The sequence below is a fragment of the Mirounga angustirostris genome, unplaced genomic scaffold, assembly GCF_029215605.1.
Source record: "Mirounga angustirostris isolate CCGP_5_RB_7025 unplaced genomic scaffold, mMirAng1.0.hap1 SCAF_1, whole genome shotgun sequence".
NCBI lineage: Eukaryota > Metazoa > Chordata > Mammalia > Carnivora > Phocidae > Mirounga > Mirounga angustirostris.
This window is the reverse complement of record NW_026991709.1, coordinates 65,478,694-65,501,001: the sequence shown is the minus strand read 5'-3', so window position 1 is coordinate 65,501,001 and position 22,308 is coordinate 65,478,694. Positions and strand designations below refer to the sequence as shown.

Here is a 22,308-nt window from a genome sequence, read left to right as displayed (position 1 = left end):
TATCCACTTACCTAATGTGGAGCTTTTAGTTATTTTTGACTACTGCAAATGTTTCAGTGTTTGATTGCTATGAACGTCTTTGTATTGGTACAAGCTTTCCTGGGATAAATAACTAAATATAAAATGATGACATCATATTATAAGTGTATGTTTAAATCTTTAAGAACCTGCCAAATGGTCTTCCATTGTCCATTCTTACCAGTAGGGTGGGAGAGTTCTATTTCTTCCACTTGCCAATACTTGATATGATCAATCTTTTTAAATTTTAGCCACTCTAACAGATGTATAATGATATCTTGAAGTTTTAATTTGATTTTCCTAATGATGAATGTTGAGTATCTTTTCATATCCTTATTTTTTATTGTTTACTTCTTTAATTTGTCGATTGAATTATAAAAAAAGGACCATCATTATATTTCTGGAATATTCTCTATTCAGTCATTTTTAATATTTAGCTAGATTTGATTTTCTAAATGTTTCCGTTTTTCAAGTTTTTATTTAAATTCCAGTTAGTTAACATACAGTATAATATTAGTTTCAGGTGTAGAATTTAGTGATTCATCACTTACATACAACACTCAGTGCTCATCACAAGTGCTCTCCTTGACCCATCACCCATTTAACCTATCCTCCCTCCCAACCCCCCCCCAGTAACTCTGTTCTCTAAAGAGTCTGTTTTATGGTTTGCCTCTCTCTCTATATTTTTTTAAGTATATGTTCATCTGTTTTGTTTCTTAAATTTTGTTTCTTAAATTCAACATATGAGTGAAATCATATGGCATTTGTTTTTCTCTTATTTCCCCTTTAGCATAGTACACTCTAGCTCCATCCACATCATTGCAAATGGTAAGATTTCATTCTTTTTGATGGCTGAGTAATATTCCATTGTGTATATATACCACATTTTCTTTATCTATTCATCAGTTGATGGACATTTGGCCTCTTTCCATAATTTGGCTATTGTTGATGCTATAAACATCAGGGCGCATGTATCCCTTTGAATCAGTATTTTTGTATTCTTTGGGTAAATCTCTAGTAATGCAATTTCTGGATCGTAGGGTAGTTCTATTTTTAACTTTTTGAGGAACCTCCATACTGTTTTCCACAGTGGCTGCATCAGTTTGTATTCCCACAAGCACTGTAAGAGGCTTCCCCTTCCTCTATATCCTCACCAACACCTGTTTCCTGTGTTGTTAATTTTAGCCATTTTGACAGGTGTGAGGTGATATCTCTAGAGTTTAGTTTTGACTGGTAGTTCCCTGATGATGAGTGATGTTGAATATCTCTTCATGTGTCTGTTAGCCATCTGGATATCTTCTTTGGAAAAATGTCTATTCATGTCTTCTGCCCATTTTTAAAATAGATTATTTGTTTTTTGGGGTGTTGAATTTTATAAGTTCTTTATAGATTTTGGATACTAACCCTTTATCAGAAATGTCATTTGCAAATATCTTCTCCCATTCTGAAGGTTGCCTTTTAGTTTTGTTATTTCCTTCACTGTTCGTATGTTTGTTTATTATCAGTATATCTTCTTTTGTGAACTACTTATTCAAATTTTTACCCATATTTTTATTGGGGTGTTTGCTTTATTATTGAGCTTTTAGAACTTTAATAATATATTCTATTCTATATACAAATCCCTTATAGGATATATACTTTGCAAGTATTTTCTTCTAGTTTGTGGCTTAACTTTTCATTCTCATAACAGTGTCATTTGAAGAGTAGAGATTTTTACTTTTAAAGAAGTCCAATGTAGTCATATGTTCTTGTATGAAGCATGTTATTGGTATGTTATTTAAAAACTTTTATGTAACTCAGTGTCACAAAAATCTTTTTTTCTAAATTTATAATTTTTGATTTTATATTAAGGCTCATTATCTATTTATAAGTTAATTTAAAAAAATTTACCACAGTGTATGGATCAAAGTTAATTTTTTTTACACAGGATATCTAATTGTTTAAATACCATTTGTAGGAAAGACTATCCTTTCTCTACTTAATTGCCTTTGCACCTTTGTCAAAAATCAGCTGTTCATATATGTGTGGGTGTATTTCTGAAGTTTCTATTAAATTTCATTGATCTATTGTGTTTGGACCAACACTAACCTATTCAATAACACTAATTTTCTTTTTTTTTTTAGTCTTGAAACCAGGTAGTATTGGTCTTCCAACATTGTTCTTTTTTCAAAAGCTGCTTTGGCTCTAAATCTTTTGCATTTCTGTATGGACTTTAGAAACAGTTTGTCAATTTCTATTAAAAGTCTCCTTGGGCATCTGGTTGGCTCAGTTGGTTGGACATCTGCCTTCAGCTCAGGTCATGAATCCAGGGTCCTGGGATCAAGTCCTGCATTGGGCTCCTTGCTCGGTGGGGAGCCTGCTTCTCTCTCTGCCTGCCACTCCCCCTGCTTGTGCTCTTTCCCTCTCTGTAAAATAAATGGATGAAATCTTTTTAAAAAAGTCTCCTCGGGACGCCTGGGTGGCTCAGTCGGTTAAGCGTCTGCCTTCAGCTCAGGTCATGATCCCAGGGTCCTGGGATCGAGTCCCACATCAGGCTCCCTGCTCCGCGGGGAGCCTGCTTCTCCCTCTGCCTCTGCCTCTCTCTCTCTCTCTATCTCTCATGAATAAATAAATAAAATCTTAAAAAAAAAAAAACTACAATACTGACATAAGGTAGAACATATCTTTAAAAAAAAAAAGTCTCCTCAATTTTTATTGGAATTGTATTGAATTACAGATCAATTTGGAGAGAGGCAACATCTTAATATCGAGTCTTCTGAAACATGAACATGGTGTAATTCTTCATTTTGGGGGGGTATTCTTTAACTTCTCTCAGCAATGTTTTCTGGTTTTCAGTGTATAGGTCTTTCATATTTGTTGTCTTATTATGGCTAAGTGTCTCATATTTTTGATGCCATTATAAATGATATTTTCAAATTTCAATTTCAGGTTGTTGTGGGTAAATAGAAATAAAATTGATTTTCGTACATTGACCATATATCCTGCACTTCGTTAAACTCACTTATTAGTTCTAGTAGCTTTCTTTAAATTTTTTTTATAGATGATAATTTCATCTATGAAAAAAGATGCTTTAACTTATTTTCCAATCTAGATAACTTTTTTTCTTGCCTGAGTACACTGGCTAGAATCTCTAGTACAATGTTAACTAGAAGTGGATGTGAATTAGAAGATTTTTCTAGTGTGGCTGTGGGGAATAGGCATTATTTTTATTTCCTTTGAGTGCTGGGCACTGTTACCTTTAATCCCTTCAGATGGCTCTTTACCTGGTTAGTTCATCATAAGTATGTGTTGATCAGTACTTTGTTAAGAAGGAAATTCTGTAGATCTCTGGGATCCTCTTTGTAAACTGTAGCTGCTTTCATTTTCCTGGTTTCTCATCTCCATCTCATCAACTCTGGGAGTCAACAGGTTTCCTCCTGGGTTTCCCCTCCTCCTTTCCTGCAGTCTAGAAACTCTCAGGGCAGTAAACGTGTGGTTTTAGGGTTCACTTCTTTTGTTTCCCATTTGTCAGAGATTACTATATTTCATTGCCTGATGTTCTGTCTTAAAAAAACCATAGTTTCATTTATTATATCTGTTTTGTTGTTTGTTTATTTCAGGCTAGATGTTAATCTGGCCTGTTTCTCTATCGAGGTCTGAAGTGTAAGTCCAAAGCATTGTCTGTTTTCTTCTTATCACAAAGCTTCACTTAAATGTTTCCTCCTCAGATAGGCCCTTCTGTCATAACACTCTCAAAAATAGGTCCCATTTTCCCCCTCATCTCACTTTTCTCCTTGATAGCATTGCTATCTTTTTTCAACTGTAACAGTACATCTATGGATTCTTTATATGTTTTCTATTATAAATTGAGGAAAGAGATCATAATTATTTTACTTATCACTGTATATCTAGTGCCTGGAAAAATGTTAGACACAGAAGATGCTTAATATTTTTTTGAATGAATAAATTTTCCCCATTTATTATTTACTATAATTTTTGCTCATTTTTGTTCCTTGAGGCATTCCTTCTTTTCTTAATCTTTTACTCCTCCATTTTTGATGTTCTCCAATTCATTTTTTATATTTATTTGCCTCTCTTTGCTAGTTCTTTCTTATTCTTATCATCCCTTCTTCTGAATTTTTCTTTATGCTTCTATTTGTGTTCCCAGTATCTGTTACCATGCCCTACACTCTGAAAAAAACCCACGCAGTGAAAGCAGGAAAATATCTATAGATAGACTTGAGGCTTTCTAAAGGATCTCCCATTACATAACTAGAAATTGATGCACAAGCAAGTCTGTCTGACATGTTCTACATTAAGCCCACTTTTCAAAACTCCTTTTTGTTCAAACAGGATACTACTATTCTCTAGCAAAATTTCTGTCATTTTCACAAGTAGAAAAAACACTAGACTATGAGGCAGCTGACTGGGTGTTAGTCATACCATAGACTGGTTGTGATTCTGGAAAACTTATCTAACCTTTCTGTGTCTTTTTGGTTTTGTCTTTTATTATAATAATAATGTCTACTATTTATAGAAATGCTTTTATAAACATTAGCCAAGAAAAATTCCATAAGTCTCTAAGGGAGGTAGGGATTATGATTTTTTTACTTTATATATGAGAAAAAAGAAACTCAGAGAAGTTAAGTGACTTGCCAAAGATTTCAGATGTAATAAGTAGTTAATAAGTAGAACTTGCCTGCTGCTCTTTCCAAATCATTTCACTGGTTCCACAAATCATAATCTGTCAAATACAGAGGTTTCCTTTGAGCTATAGAGTTTTATTATTCTATGATGTGAAAGATTTGCAGATGGAATAAAGTTTTAGCGGAGGGAGTTCCTTGGAACCTAAACTACAATAAAAAATGATCAGTGAAAGAACCCAGGAAAAGATTGAAATTGAGGTGTTTCTCCAGAAATGAAAAGTATAAAATTCAAAATAGAATGTGATATCACTTTGAGAGCAAAATTGATATAATAAAATATAAAAGCCAGATTTCAGAGAGCACCTGTCTAGTCTCAATTGTGAGAAATAATTTTAAATTGTTTCATTTTTGAATATATTATTTTATTGATTGTGGATAAAAACTGGAAAAAAAAGTGGTTCCTGATTATAGTATAATGCAACTGGTTTCCAATGACCCTAAAACTTTCAGATATTTAGAGACACTCAATAATACAGTGGAAAGCATATGAAGTCTGTTTTGTATCAAATAGGTGTAAGTATAATTCCCACTAATTGTAACTTTGGGAAATTAATATCTTTTGACTTCATTTTTTTTCATCTGTAGAGGAAACTACAGTTATCTGTTTGCCTTAAAGGGTTACAATGATCATTAAATAATATAACACTGAGTCAAATTGCTGAGCACAATCCCAGAATAGAAAAGACACTTAAAGGAAGTGGGTTAAGGTTCCCCAAATAGAGATAATGCAAATATGCTTTCCTGAAAATTAGAAAACAATTCATGAAAAGGCCAAATAGTCTCTATTATAATAAAATGGAACTATAAAGATGTAATCAGGTTATGTGATTAAATAAATTAAAAGAAAATTTTCATAAAATTTATTTTTAAAACACATTCCAGTTAATCAGTCCCTTATCAAAATATAGCATATTGATTACCAAGAGAAGACTTTAAAGAAATTTGATTTTGAATCTCATGGCTTGTCTGAACTCCTAGGGAGCTCACTGGTGGACACATAGAGGACCTTTTGATAGTCTTCTAAGGACTTGATTTTACTTCTGTCTTGACACTTCAGATCTTTGTTTAGAAGAAACTATGATTTGTTTTGCAGAATCCCAGTGAACCCCGTAACTACAGAAGCTATTTCTGCTTTCACTTGTCAAATTTGAAAAACCCTCTGGCTGTTCATATGAGCAAAAAGAGCCAGCTACATGCTCTATCCTAACCATCATCATTTAATTACTGAGCACATATTTGTGCTAGGTGTAGAGAGTATAAAGAATTTGAGATCTACTCTTCAGGTTCTTGCCATGCATTTGGAAAGGTAGAGCATATGCATAAAAATAAGTAAACATACAAATGAATTTATGCTAAGTACTAACTGGTTCACATACTTCCCGTACAAGCTTATACACTATAGGCATTTAAATAAAGAAACTGGCACAATGGGGCTCTGATGGCAGCAGGAAAGGTTTACAATAGGAAGTAAAATTTGAGCAGGGAATTTCCAGAGAGGGGATGATATGAATAAATTATAAGGGTAGCAAGATATGTATACTTGGCTTAAGGGGAGTGTTTTTATAGAAGAGTAGTAGAAAATTCATTTGGAAATGTAGATAGGAATTATATTTTAGAGTACCCTGAATGTTTAAAATCTTTGCTTTTTAAATCTGAAGGCAACATAAGATTATTGAGGGGTTAGAAGTAAGTGAGCATGTCTCAGAACTTCTTTAACCTTTATATCATGGTTGATACTGTAGAATTCTGATTAAGAGACTGCTCCTGCTCTTATCTTCAGGATACAATTTCCCTTCTTACTATAAAAGCATTACATGTTTATTATAGAAATATCAGAAAATACATAAAACTAAAAGAAGAACTTGGTAAAATCCACAATCTCATGTTTGGAAACTTTTTCTATTTGTATAGATGGATACATTTTCTCTCTCTCTCTCTCTCTCTCTCTCTCTCTCTCACACACACACACACACACACACACACACACACACACACACACACACAATGTTGGGGGCATCCAACCCTGAGAAGGCTAAACTGGGATTCAGAAGCTTGAGTATGTGTGTTAAGCCACCTGGAGACTATTTGCAGAAAAAGTTTTGGCTGAAAACTTTTATGTGGCAGGAAATGGGTATGAAAGAATAGAATTAGGGTAGGAGTCAGCTAATTTTTTATGTAAAGAGCAATAGAGTAAGTATTTTGAGTATCATTGGCCATATGGTTTCTGTTCAACCCTGCCATTGTAGTGTGGATGCAGCCATAGGCAGCATGTAAAAGGTGAGTGTGGCTGTGCTCCAATAAAGTTTTATTTATGGAAACTGAAATTTCATATAATTTTCGGGTGTTAAGAAATATTTCATAATACCTAATAGGTTTCTGTTTTAGGAGAAGCAGAAGTCAACATAGATATCAATGTTCTAACATAATTCACCAGGAGCTGAGACCGTGAAAAGCATCCAAAAAGGGGGTGTTCTGCTAGAGTAGAAAATTAGAGGATGCTGATGATGAAAAATAAGGGCATTCCCAGAAAAATTTTATGGATTTCACAGGGATTGAGTATATTTAGCTACAGGAAGACAATGTTTTAGGTTATTATAAGTGATGTGATCCCATTAATCATCTGCAAACAGGTGAGGTGAAGTCTGAAGAAATTCAAGATACAAACAGCATTTGTGTGTGTGTGTGTGTGTATGTATTTTATACAAATATGAAGCCATCATATATATTGTTAAGCAACCTGCTTTTTAAAAACATAACATTGATTAGTATATTGTAAATGTCTTCTTGTCAATGAATGTTCACTCCTAGTAACACTAATATCATCCGCACCTGCATCATACCCTCATTCTCCATTCTTTCTGCACTAGTTTATAGAATTGATTACTCCACCATCTTCAAATTTGCATTTTCCACCATGGTAAATGTTAATACTACTGACTCTTTAGTTTGTGACTTTAATTCCCCATTTCATAGTGTTTGGTACCTAAAATCACTATAGAAACATGTGTTTGTGTATTCTATTTTAATAAAAAGCATCAGAAGTTAGGAATACTTAGCTAACTCTAGGAAATCTAATTATTTAGAAAAAGAAAATATTGTAGCCCTTGTTAGAATACTTTTATAAAATGGCCAAAGGCACAAGGTTTCCAAAACAAGAAAGCAATCGATTGTTATTGATACTGGAATGTCAGGTTTACTATTTATAAAGACACCATGGCTCTTCCTCCTCAAAACAAAAGACAGGGACTCTTGAACTAAGAGAATGTGGTCTGCAGGGTTTGAAATATAATGGGTGTGAATAAATGGGTATATGACATTAGCTATTTGAAGTATTTATATAATTATTAAAATTATCAGATTGCACTTCCATAACAAAACAAAAATTTGCATGCATGCTGAATGTGTTTTTAAAAACACATTACTAAGCACAGATGTATGGGTTTAACCAGGCATTAAGACTTAAAAAAGCTATTTGCCTAACCTTTATAGAACTTACTCTGATAGGAAGTACGGATCCGTTTCGTTAAATCAGGATAAAGGTTAGACAGGCCACGCATGCAAAAGTTGTCTTTGGAACATGCCAGAACATCAGCATCAGCAGCAGGCAGAGGAAAGAGAGAAAAATAGTCTAAAGTGAAAGGAAGGGATATCATACCAGAATCTAGAACAGCCAAGATGAAGAAATTGCAGCAAGTTTAGGTAGTCAAATTAGAAAGGAGATATTAAAAAAAACAAATCAATTAGAAAAAGGTGATAGATGAATGATGAGAGTGCTATAGTAATTTTACTTAATCAAATATCCTATAAGAATAGGTGCCATATTTCTCATTCATTTTATATAGTAAACTTATTTCACTTGTAAATAATATGTATGTTACCTCATAAAAATCAAAATGGTTGTCCTTAGTCATGAGTATTAACAAGAAAGCTTAGGGATTTTAGTTTTTGGTATTTTATTTTTATAACATAAAGTGAGTACTCATTGTAGTGATTTTATACACGAAATATGAACAAAGTTTATGATTTCATCAGTTTTTCCGGATTTTAAAGTCACCAAAATTCTAAGCTCTAATCATAATTGAGTTTCAGTAAGTTTAAATTAATAACAGTTTCATTATGCTCATCACAATATACACCTTGTCATCCCACTGTGTATATCCAGTAAGTAACTTAGATGCTGTCATAGGATCCACAGTTTTTCTAATTCAGTTTGGGCTTTCCACATACAAATGTTGCCTTGTATCCCCTAATATCTTCCTACCTTGAGTCCATAAACTTTCAAAAATCAATGTTCTCTTTTCCAGTCATGAGGGTATCTTATGGTAAATGCATGCACAATTTCTCTTATTCTGCCGTTCTTTCAAAAGCCGGAAATGGTAGAGGCAGAACCTATAGAATTTGAACTTCCCAGCATTCCTAAAATATTGCCAAAAGCTGAGATCCCTAACAAAAAACAGAGATTCCAAGTTCTGAAGGAGAAATTTTGTGCTCCTGAAAAGGGTCTAAATTAGCAATGTGAAAAGGGTTGAGGTTTATTTAAAAAAAAAAAAATTAACAAAAAGGGAGAATTTCAGCATGTCAAGTTAATTTTTCATTAGTCCAAAAGGAAACTTCTTTTTTTTTTATGTTATGTTAATCACCATACATTACATCATTAGTTTTTGATGTAGTGTTCCATGATTCATTGTTTGCATATAACACCCAGGGCTCCATGCAATACGTGCCCTCCTTACTACCCATCACTGGGAGGAAACTTCTTTATTATAACATTCAGATGTTATGTTTGGCACATTTGTTATTTAGAAAATAATACCTATTATCATGTTATCTTTCTAGTTTAAAACATTCTTTACATGAGTATATTTAATAAGGGCTTTAATAATCAACTGAATTTTTAAAATCAACTGATTAAAAAAACAAAATCTAATAGAATTAAACACATAATACTATAGATGTATTTCCATCTGCAAATCTTTGAGCTCAACTAATTTTTTGTCAACTACAGTATGTCAGTGGACAGAAAATGTACAAAATTTTGTCTGTTTACAAAGCCAACTAATCAGATAAATATTGAAATTTCAGTAAACTTTGGATAATTTGGCATATCAAAATTTGTCATTGTATAGAAATTATTTCTGCTTATATCTTAAATAACTATACATAGTTAAACAAATTTATTGGTCCTGTCAAGCAAAATGTTCTCTTTCATAGCATTTAAAAATGTTAATAATGTTTATTGCATTTGTGAAAATGCCTCCAAGAAAATCACCATCCAACAAGGAAAGGTGACAGCTAGAATATGGAGTTTAAAATATTAAAAAGAGTGAAATACTTAAAATTATATTTTTAAAGAGTCCAGATATATTAGGGGAAAATTATCCTGTTACACACAACCATTGCAAACAAATTTTCAACTACAGAATCTGATTTTCATATCATTTTTATACTTAATAGCTTCTTGTTTTCTGTTATTTCTTAGGAATTCGACCTAAGAAACTTAAGATGCTTCCTAACTTTGACAGCAAATTGAAGTTTAAACACTTCATTTACCCTTTCAAGATTCTCACTATATTTCTGCCCATTTTTATTCACATATCATAAATTATGTTGACTTTATATTGCCATGCATTTGAACCGTATCATAGAAGAAAGATAAGAAATCCAAATGTAAGAAAACAGATGAACTAATCAAGCTCATAACCATTTTGTTTTATCTCCTACCTGCAATGAACTGCTTGTTTTTTCGAGGTGACCGTGGTTGACGTTGGTATAGGTCACTTGATCTATATAGGTCAATGGTCCCCATGCTTAACAGTACTGTCTTCTGTATAAAATCCACCACAGCCAACCCATTGCAGTTCCCAAATGCAACTCTGAGAGAAAAAAAATATGCAACTAGAATGTATCACAGCAATCATTATTATTTTTATCTTTGATTAAAAATAAGATAATTAGAAAGTAATGCCTTAGGGTTGGGGAGGTTAGATCATGATTGGTATAATATCAGGAAGGATATGATGCCTTTACATAGGATAGGTTAACCTTGTATAGTAGCCATGACCACTGCAGTCATATTTCAGCATTAATTTTATTAATAAGTAGTGATTACCCAATCTGCTCTTGAACTTGGCCTTATGCTTTTATAATAGAATCATATAAAATCTTTTTGCTATGCAATGGGGAAATACATCAAGAAATGGCACACTTTAATAGCTATAGATGGTTAGGTATGTAATTAGATACCTTTTTTTTTGTCTGTGAAATAATTAGATGCCTTTTTAAAATAAAATTATAATTGTTAAGCTCCAAATTATGTCTCTTCTTAAACAGAGTATATACTTAACACAAAATTTTACATAAAATTAACTTTCTATACCTAAGGTTTTGACACCTTAGTAGATATAAAGAGATACAATTTTCATTGACAAAAATTAAAATTTTTCTCACTCTCTTGTTCTTTATTTTGTCCTACTTATTAAAAGACAAACACCATTTGATTAATTTGTCCTGAGAAATTAAAACAGCTCTACTGAGCAGGCATTTTGAAGATTTATTTATTTATTTGAGAGAGAGAGGACATGAGCAGGAGGGGCAGAGGGGAAGGAAGAGAGATCCCAACCAGACCACTCTTGGTGCATAGCCAGATGTGGGGCTTGATCTTACAACCCTGAGGTTATGACCTGAGCTGAAACCAAGAGTTGGTCACTTAACCAGCTGTGCCATCCAGGTGTCCCTAAGCAGGCATGTTGGTCAGCCTAACCATTAGGCTTACACAAACTATTTTTTCTCAGTTTACAACATGCTTTCTAACTGAACAATTGTATATTTGTGCTTTTTGCTCCCTAAACCAAATAAGCACTAGTTGCATGACTGTTGTTTTGCTCATTTTATGTAAGTTCCATGTTGTTTTATTACTTAGATTGAATCTGATTAACAAATCATCAGTTTACTCTCAGTCTAGTTCTTTCTACTCTATCACATAGCCTTCCTTATAAGTAAAAAGAAAAAAGTTCTACCATATTAGATGTTTTGCTATTTCACATAGAGTTCTACATCTTCAATAAGACAGACTTTGGAAACTAAAAAAAAAGTATTGTTATAAAAGTCAGCAGATTACATCTCCATCATTTATAGGTGACTTGAAAAAAATTAACAAACTTTGCCAGGCCTTAGTTTCCTTACTTCATAAAAAAAATTATAATACTAGATTTATCTACTTCTCATGGCTTTTATGAACAACAAATCAGAAATTTGTTATTAAAGTACTTCAAAAAATTTCCATACATAAGTAGAATTGATCCCAATATTATAAGTAAATGCAATATTATACAAATTACATATCATAGCAAGTTTATCTCTCTAAACTTGTACAAGTATGATAGAGTTCTCAAATGCAACACTGACAAGAAACAAAAATAGGAAATTAGAATGTATTACACTAACCAAAATGATTATTTTATCTTTAATTAAAAATAAGAATACTAGAGGGGTACCTGGGTGGCTCGGTCGGTTGGGCCTCTGCTTTGGGCTCAGGTCATGTCTTTCTCAAACTTACTTCATATAGCATGATACCCTCTAGGTCCATCCATGTTGTGCCAAATAGCATAGGTATTTACCCCTTGTTAGATTGATCCCTTTGAAATTATGTAATGCCCTTTGTCTTTTATTACAATCTTTATTTTATAGTTCATTTCTGATATAAGTATCGTGACACCAGCATTTTTTGTTTTGTTTTGTTTTACTTCAGTTTGTATCCTTCACCTTCAGCCTATGTGTGTTTTAAGTCTGAAGTGAGTCTCTTACAGGCAGCATATAGAAGGGTTTTGTTTTTATATCCATCCAATCATCCTAGGTTTCTTGATTGAAGCATTTATTTGATTTACATTTAAGGTAATTATTGATAGGTATGTACTTATTGCCATTTTGTTAATTGCTTTTATAGTTCATCTTTGTTCCTTTCTTCTTCTCTTGCTGTCTTTCTCTGTGAATGATGACCTTATTATGTTTATATTACTCTATTTTTTGTGTTTCTATTGTAGATTTTGCTTTGTGGTAACCATGACGTTTATGTATAACACCCCAAGTAAGTAACAGTTGGTATTAAATTGCTGATTTATATTTGTACTCACCTCTCCACATTTTAATATATGTCATATTCTGTATTTTCTTATTTTGTGTATCCCTTAACAAATTATTACAGATACATTTGATGTTACTACTTTGTCTTTTAACCTTATACCAGCTTTGTAAGTGGTTGATCCACTACCCTTACTGTATATTTGCTTTTACCTGTGAGGTTTTTTCCTTTCAAAATTTTTTACTTCTAGTTATGGCCCTTTCTTTTCTACTTAAAGAAGTCCCTTTAACATTTCTTGTATGGCCAGTTCAGTGGTGATGAACTCCTTTAAGTTTTGTCTGGGAAATTCTTTATTTCTCCTTCAATTCTGAATAAAAACTTTGCCGGATAGAGTATTCTTGGTTGTATGTAGTTTTCCTTTCCACTCATTGAATATGTCATGCCACTATCTTCTGGCCTACAATGTTTTTGCTGAAAAATCACCTCATAACCTTATGGGGGTTCCTTTGTACATAACTAGTTGCTTTTCTCTTGCTGCTTTTGGACACTACATCAAAAACTAATGATGTACTATATGCTGGCTAATTGAAAATAAAAAAAAAAAAACTCCATAGGAAGTTGCTACCAATTGGTGCAGTTGGCCTTGGAGATAAAAACTATTTTCTACCCTGTAAACCCTGTCTAAGATAATGTTAATAAAATTACCCAATTAGCTGTGCCTAAAAACAAAATTCTCTCTTTATCTTTAATTTTGACATTTTTATTATTATACGTCTTAGTGTAGACCTCTTTGGGTTCTTCTAGTTTGGGGTTCTCTGTGATATTTGGACATGAATATCTGTTTCCTTCCTCAGGTTGGGGAAGTTTTCAGCTATGATTTTTTCAATTAAATTTTCTGCCCTTTTCTCTCATTCTTCTTCTGGAGCCCTTATAATGTGAATATTAGTACTCTTGAAGTCAGAGAGGTCCCTTAAACTATTCTCAATTTAAATTTCTTTTTTCTTTTTGATGTTCAGCTTGGGTGATTTCCAGTACCCTGTTTCCTAGATCATTGATTTGTACTTCTGCATCATCTTATCTGCTGTTGATTCCCTTGAGTATATTTTTCATTTCAGTTATTGTATTCTTCAGTTCTGATTGGTTCTTTTTAATATTTTCTATCTTTCTGTTGAAGTCCTCACTGTGTTCATCTGTTCTTTCCTCAAGTTTGGTTAGCATTTTTATGACCATAATTTTGAACATTTTATTAGGTAGATTCCTTATCTCAGTTTCATTTAGTTCTTTCTCTGAGGTTTGTCTGTTCTTTCATTTAGAACATATTCCTCTCTCTCCTCATTCTGCTTGACTTTGTGTGTTTGTTTCTACATATTAGGTAGATCAGCTATATCTCCCAGTTTAAAGGAGTGGCCTTAGGTAGATTTCCTGTGTGGCCCAGAAGTGCAATCCCACCTGTTCACCAGAACCAGGTGCTCCGGGGTGTCCCCTATGTGGGTTCTGTATTTCATTCTGTTGTGGCTGGGCTGCAGCTGCTTCAGGTGTACTGGTAGGTGGGCTGACCCTTGGCATAGCTGGCTGAGAGGCCTGGCTACAGCTTCTGTGAGTATGCTGTTAGGGGTGCTAGCCTCCCTTATGGTTGGCTGCAAGGTCTGGCCATGACTGTTGCAGCTGCATTGATGGATGGGCCCACAGGGGAATGCCAGGATGGGATGAGTAATGCTAACAAGGTAGATGGAGAGTATCAGAAATGGTGTCTGCCAGTACCAGGCTAGCTAGGTAGAGGAATATGAAAAAAGTGCATCTATTCCTGAAGAAAGTTGCTACAGATCCTGACCCTCCAGATATCCTAAAATTAGTCAATAAATCTCCTTCAAGTAGGGCCCAGTTTCCTTTTAAACTCCTGCCCCTCTGTTGAGTTTTGGTGCAAATGAGTTTGTGCACAGGTTCTTTATGAGCAGAGTCTCATTTTCCTATAGCCCCGTGGCTCTCCCAGAGTTAAACCCTGCTGATTTTCAAAGCCAGATGTTATGGGGGCACATCTTCCCAGTGCAGATCCTCAGGGCAGAGGTGCCTAATGTGCCTTAACCCCTACCTCCTCAGGGAGTACCCCTGCCTTTGATATCCTTGCCACTTGTGGGTTGCCATTCTGGGGATATAGGTCCTGACTAGTCTGCATCTCTATCCCTCCTTCCTGTCTCCGTGTGGCTTTTCCTTTATATTCTCAATTGTGTAATAAGAGTTATTCTTCTAGTCTTGTGGTTATTCTCAGAGAGAGTTGTCCTACATGTAATCATAATTTTGGTGTGTCCATGGAGAACTTAAACTCAGAATCTTTCTACTCTGCCATCTTGATTTTCTCCTCATCTATAAATTCTTTTTGTATTTGTTAGATAAAATCATTCTATTATTGGTTTACTTTATATTCAAGTAAATAATGTAATTATGTCCTCAAGTTATTATTTTATGGGTAGTAATGAAGCACTATCCTTTCTAGCCCTTGGATACTACATTATTTCATGTTTCTACATCCTAGATAAGATCCCATTAATTAAAAAATTTTCAATTATTCTATTTGAATATGTCATGTGTATCCTGCCCTGAACCTAAAAGTTACATTTTATTTTAATTTTTAAAGTAAGCTCTACGCTCAATGTGGAGCTTGACCTCATGACCCTAAGATCAAGAGTCGTATGCTCTACTGACTGAGTCACCCAGGAGCCCCTAAAAGTTACATCTTCTGTGTATTAATACATTTAATCCTCTCAACATTTTATCTCATTTTACTGATATGGAAATTGAGCACAGAAATTTTAAGTAACTTTTCTAAGATTCTTAGAAAACAGCTAGAAAACAGAATTAAGATTTGAATCCCAAAGAATCTGACTCTAGCATTCAGGTTTTTTTAACTCTGCACTTGATTATCTCAGTAACTATAAAACCAGAGCTTCCACTAAGCCTAATCATCAAAACTTTATGGCTCTGTATCCTCTGGAAATTATGGGAGGAAGAAGAGCTCATAATAATAGAATAACATAATTGCTTTTATCTTTGGAATGAAAGTAAAATATTCACATTTAATCTTCTCATTAGATTCCTTCAATTACTTTGATTTCTCACCCTGTTATTTCTCCACACATTTTGTTCTGTTACCTTGCTGCTTCTATCAATTTTGATATTTACACTTTCAAATGACTTTCAAGTCATTGGTCACATACCATAGGTCCAAGGTTTCCTAACCATTTCTAGTGTCTGATGATTCTCACCAACTCACATTCCCAAGTCCCTAAGGAAAGTATGTTCAGAGGCACAAAGCAAAGTTTTCTTTTTTTTTGAGTTTTTTTTTTAATTTTAAAAAATTAAAGTATTTTTACTTAAACAATTTCAACAATAAAGATAAAAGTCCCCTTAATTGGCCCACTGTATGCCAATCCCCCTTTCAAAAATGATTGTCATTAACAGTTATTATACCTTCTTGCCCTTTTCCCATGTTTTAACAAGCATATAATTATTCTATAACTTTCTTATTTTCACAAAAATACGTCGAAGACATATTTCCTTGTCTGTGTTCTTAAACTGTTGTATTGTATTCTAAGGTACAAAAGTAACATGTTTTTTAAAAGAGCATCTTCCTATTTATGGACATTTATATAGGTTCCAAATGTTTTGTTATTATATATAATAAAGAACATCCTTCTACAAACTGCATAAGTGAGTCTTCAGAAATTGTAAAAATTTCACTAAGATTAGAATTTTAACGTCAAAAGATATACTTAGTTTTATTTTAAAAGATAAAATGTATAAGAAAAGAATCCATTTCCTCATATTGTTAACAGAAAATATTAACAATCTTTAAAAATTCTCTCATATAACAGATAAAAATTGCTATTCTGTTGCCTCAATTTTTTTTTAACTTGTTACTAGTGAAGTTATAAATCCTTTCATATTTAGTAGCCATTTGTATTTCTTTTCTGAATTGCCTGTTTATATAGTTTGCTTATTTTGTAATTGGGTAATTTTTTTTCTTATCAATTTGTAGAAATTTAAAAAATGTACTCTGGATGTTTATAGCATATTACAGGTAAACAATATTGCATAGTATAATATCCTGTACTTTGATTTTTTTAACTTTATTAGATATTTTGGTAATTATTCTATATAAATTCATAGGATATGAATTTTTAAAAATAACTCCACAATATTTATGTGTAATCTGATTTATTTACCTAGAATTTTGTTAATGGACAATAAGTTGCTTCTAGTCTTTTGCTATTAACAATACAACAATGAATATCCTTCATAAGTTACTTGCACTAAAATATGGAGTATAATTATCGGATAAATTTCTAGAAATAAAATTACTCAATTTGCAAAAATCTTATATTTTGCTTTTTTACTCAAGTGAAACATTCATAAATAAAGATGTACATAATTGTACACTTCAATGAATTATCACAAAGTGAACAATCCCACATAACCACAACTATGTCAAGAAATAGTATGTTACAAGCAGCTGCCTCATGCTTCTGCCAATTATTGCTACTCTTTCCTCTCCCCAAATCTGACTTTCTACCAGTTTTGCTTGTTTTTGATAGATGTTTGGCTTTTTTCATATATATTGTACATATAAATGTAGTTTTTCACTTTAATTGCTGTAGAATTCAAATGGATATGTTACAATTTATTTATTCAATCTACTCTGATGGATATATTTTATTGTAGTTTGGGGATATTACAAATATAATATTGCCATCACAAATAATGCTACTGTCTTTTGAAACATATGTGCTTGCCTTTCATTGGGTATATACCCAGAAATGAAACTTTTGGGTTGTAGGGTGTGCCAACCTGTGTATGCTAAAATGGAGTAAATAATGCTACCAATTTTATAAAGTAGATTCAACAATTTACCCTCTTAACAACAATGTATGAGAGTTCCTGCTACCCAGTATCTTTGCAAACCCTACCAACATTACTAATGGGGTTGTGTACCTTCTTGTATATATATGAAAATATGTGTTATTTATATATCTTTCCTTGCAACATACTCAAATTTCTTCTGCGTTTTTTCTGTTATTTGTGATTTCCTTATTGATACATGAGACTCTTTTTACACTCTGCATATGAATAAGTCCATTGTCAGATATATTTAATCCAAATATCTCTTCCTTGTCCTGCCATTTCACCCTCTTAATGATGCCCTTTTTTCCAAGAAGTTCTTAATGTTTTTCTTTATGTTTAATACTTTTTGAGTATTGTTGAAAAATATTTTCTTAACACAAGTGTAATGAAGATATTCTCCTATAATACCTTTTGAATCTTTGTGTGTAGTAGGAAAGAAGAGTCAAATTTCAGTTTTCTATATAATCTTTCAATTGACTTTGTAGTATTTATTGGGGGGAAAACCTGTCATTTCCTCTATTGCTCTGCAGAACCAATTTGGCTATAAATGCCTGGATCTCTTTCTGCACTCTTTCTTCTGTGCATTGGTCTTTTTGTCTATCTCTCCTATGCCAATAGAAACACTGTCATAACCAATCTATCTTTATTAATAAGTCTTGTTTTCCAATAGGGCAAGTCTTCTATTCTGTTTTTCTTTAGTACTGTCATAGTTAATTGTGGTCCTTTGCATTTCTCTATAAATTTTAGAACCAGTTTTAAACTTCCAGGGAAAAAAACATGCTAAAATTTATCTTGGCATTGTGGTAATTCTATAGATCATTTTGTGAAAACCTGACATCTTTGTGCTATTATTGAATTTTACATTCCATGATTTAGGTTCTTTAATTTCTCTTAAGTTTTATAGTTTTCTGTGTAGAGGTCTTGATTATCTTTTATTAGGTATAGTCCTAGATTTGTTATTATTTTTATTTTATTATAAATGGAATCTTTATACAATTTTAGTTTCTATTTTTTCAGTATATGGAAATGTATTTTTACATTGACTTCGTATTCAGCAATCTTGCTAAAATCTATTAGTAATTCTAATAATTTATCTGTAAAGTATTTAAATGTTGTACATAGATAAACATTTCTTTCCATTTCCTTTTTTTCTAATCTATATAACTTTGATTTATTTTCCTTTCTGTATTGCTCTGGCTAGGACTTACAGTACAATGTGAATAGAGGTGGTGACAGCAGTCATCCTAGTCCTGTTTTTACCTCAGAGGTTTGTAAACCTTTCAATATTTTACTGTAAAGTATGAATATTTCCTGCCATGTATCAGATTAATGAAATTTCCTTCTTGGTTTACCAGATGATTTTGCTTTTTGCAACTCATGGCTTACTTACATGGTTTTCTATTTTATCCTTTAATATGATGAATTACATGAATTCATTTCAAATGTTAAACAAGCCTTACATTCCTGGCATAAACAAAACCTGGTTATAGTATGTAATTATTTTATTGCTAGATTTATTTATATTTTGGCTGGGATTTTTACACCTATATTCATGTTGCACTTTTAGTAATGGTATTTTCAAATTTTGGCATCGGATTATGCTGGCCCATAAAGAGATGAATATGGCTTTTTGTTTCTCAATTCTCAGAAAGTTTTTGTGTAATATTGGTATTACTTATTTCTTAAAATTTTGCTGGGATTTATATAAGTAGCCACTTGAGCTGGAGTTTTTCGGCAGTTCAAACTGTCTATGAGAAAGGTGTCCAGGCTGTCTTTCTCATACAAGGGTAAGTTCTTTAGAGGTTCTATAGTGACTGTCACTGCCACAGTTACTTTACATGGAAAATATGCTCTCTGACTTATTCTAAACAACCGTCAGCTTCTGAACCTGGTGATATACTTTCCTAGCCTCTTAATTTTGTCATTCCTTGCCTTTATAGGTCAATCTTTTGAGTACAGAACCCTGAAAATGGCTTGAAGTCAGTCATCGGCCAGAACTACTTGGGCTATATTCTTGCAAACATATATTCTTGCCATATCAAATAATGGGATTATTGACTGTCCCACACTTCCCTCCTCTCTCCTCCATTCATTAAAGGGCTGTTTCTTCCAGTTTCCCTACCAAACAAGTTTTCAATCAAAAACAAGTTCCCCTTATGTATATTCACATAGAACCTCCACAGTGTAAAAACTCCAGGAACACAAGATTTTTTTTAGGTAGTCTCCCTTTCAAATGGCTTAAAAGAGCTCTTGGAGCTCATCAGACTTAGCTTAGGGGAAGACTGGAAAGTATAGAAGTAGATCCAAATATATTTTTTAAAATGTATTATTTGATAAAAGATGATTCTAAATTTTGAGGGAAAAGATGAAGTATACAGGAGGTGGTGTTGGCTACAACTGTTAATCATCTGGAAAAAAGTTTAATCCCTATTTCATACCTTATATGTAAATAAATGCTAGATAGAAGAAATACTTAAATATGTTAAAAATAAATATATTAAAAGAGAATATAGTAAGTGAGGAAAGCTTTTTTTTTTTTTGTATGACACAAAATCCAGAGCCATAAAAAATAGAATTACTTTAAAAATTTTTCAAATTTATGCATGGAAAAAACCATCCTAAACAACCTCATAAACAAAAGCAGGGAAAACACTGGCAAGTTACATCACATAGAAAACTAACTTTCCTACTTTGTAAATAGTTTTCACAAATCTGTAAGAGAAATACTAACAACTCTGCAGAAAAATGGACAAAGAATATAAACAGAAATGTCATAGTACAAGAAAATATGTTCGATTTCACTTAAGATACAAGAAAAGTCTACTTATATACTTCTTAACAAAATGACAGGGATTAAAAGTTTGTTTATACACTGTTGTTAAAAAGGTAATGGAATGATCCCAGGGTTCTGGGATTGAGCCCCCGAATAGGGCTTCTTGCTCAGCAGGGAGCCTGCTTTTCCCTTTCCTCTCTCTGCCTGCAGTTCCCTCTGCTTGTGTTCTTTCTCCTGTCAAATAAATAAATAAAATCTTAAAGAAAAGAAGAGAAAAGCTGCCTTGCCTTTCTTTAAAAAAAAAAAAAAGGTAATGGAAGATCAGGCATTCTTAAAACGGTGGGAGTATAATTTGGCACAACTTCTATGGAGGGCTACAATCTAGAAATAAGGATTAATTAGAATTAAATTAGCTTTTAAAAGGAATACTATCCAACTTTCAAAGAATGTCTGATTGGACTATGTTGTTCTAAGCTTTCTATTTCCTCTTAGTTTAGCCTGTTAGAGGAAATGTGAATACTTTTTGGAAGATGATAACATCACTTAGAACCCAAAATTATCTTTATAATATTTATTTATTTATAGGTATATAAATAAATATATGTTATATAAATTCATATAATGTTCCATAAAAAAATTAGAAACAAAACCAGAAAGCAAATCTGGGATACATGAAGGTAATATGATCAAAATCCAAGACAAATAATAAATTAGATATCACATAGGGAGTTATCAAACACATATTTAAAGGAACTATATTCAACATGTTCAAGGAAATGAAGGGCAAGAATGATAATTTAGGAAGATAAAAGAAGCTTTAAAAAGAATCAAATGAAAGGCACAGAACTGAAAAATAACTAAAACTGAACTCCATGGGTAGATCTACCAAAGATTAGAAACAGTTGGAGAATTAGTGAACTCTAAAAGACAAGTCAGAAGAAAATATCCAAGTTGAAACATAGGGAGGAAAAGGATAGAAGAGAAACCAGAAAGTATGTGTAATAACATCCCAACAACCTCTTAACATTAAAAGTGGGAATATTATCACAAGTTTGACTTTACGCAAGAATAAATAATCATAGGTTTTATGTACATTATTATTTTTCTTATACCATTTTCAATCAAGTAAAAATCTAGGTAAGGGCTTCTTCCCATTTTTAGGGCTTAGGTATTTTAAAAGAAACATCTAAGTATATCAAATATATTAAAAAGTACAAATTAGAGTGTTTAACTACTTACATTCCATATGCTGAGCTTACAGCAAGACTAGTAATCTGTTGGGGAGGCTCACCATCCACCCACACCAACTGAATAACAAGCTCTGCTTGATACCCTGGAGGCATCCGCACTGGTCGTGTCTTAACACTAAAAAAAGAGAAAAAAGTAGTTCTACCACATATAGTTTAAATAAGTGTGCTTATGCTTATCTTCAGAATTTACACAGAATCTTCCTACAGAAATATACAATACCAGGCACTGAGGGCAGTAAGTACATAGGTGGACAGCATCTTCTAGTTTTCTTAAAATAGACCAAACCACTTAAGATTGCTTAGTTTTTTCTTTAAGTAGCTTTTCAGTCATTCAAGTCCACAACTTCAAATGGCCTTCATCACTTCCTTTTTTTTATTTTTGAGGATAGTATTTTAAATTATTTTTATTATTTATTTTCTTACATAATATTTGTTACATATATGTAAGTTATAATGCATGACAATAAAAAAAAAAGACTATTAATCTACCACCCAACTTTAAGAGCTCAACAATGTCCAAGCAGGGACGCCTTGGTGGCTCAGTCAGTTAAGTGTCCAGTTCTTAATTTTGGCTCAGGTCATGATCCCAGGGTCATAGGATTGAGGCCC

General features: G+C 32.8%; 1 protein-coding gene across 1 annotated transcript in view; it reads right to left on the bottom strand.

Moving 5' to 3' along the window:
* STXBP5L (syntaxin binding protein 5L) overlaps positions 1 to 22,308 on the bottom strand; it is a 429,885-nt gene that overhangs the window by 96,991 nt on the left and 310,586 nt on the right. Inside the window, exons 18-20 of the mRNA XM_045902962.2 lie at positions 21,689 to 21,814; positions 10,425 to 10,576; positions 8,200 to 8,271 (exon numbers count right to left, since the gene is read on the bottom strand). Coding sequence (XP_045758918.1) covers positions 8,200 to 8,271; positions 10,425 to 10,576; positions 21,689 to 21,814 — 350 coding nt within the window. The remainder of the gene's footprint in view (positions 1 to 8,199; positions 8,272 to 10,424; positions 10,577 to 21,688; positions 21,815 to 22,308) is intronic.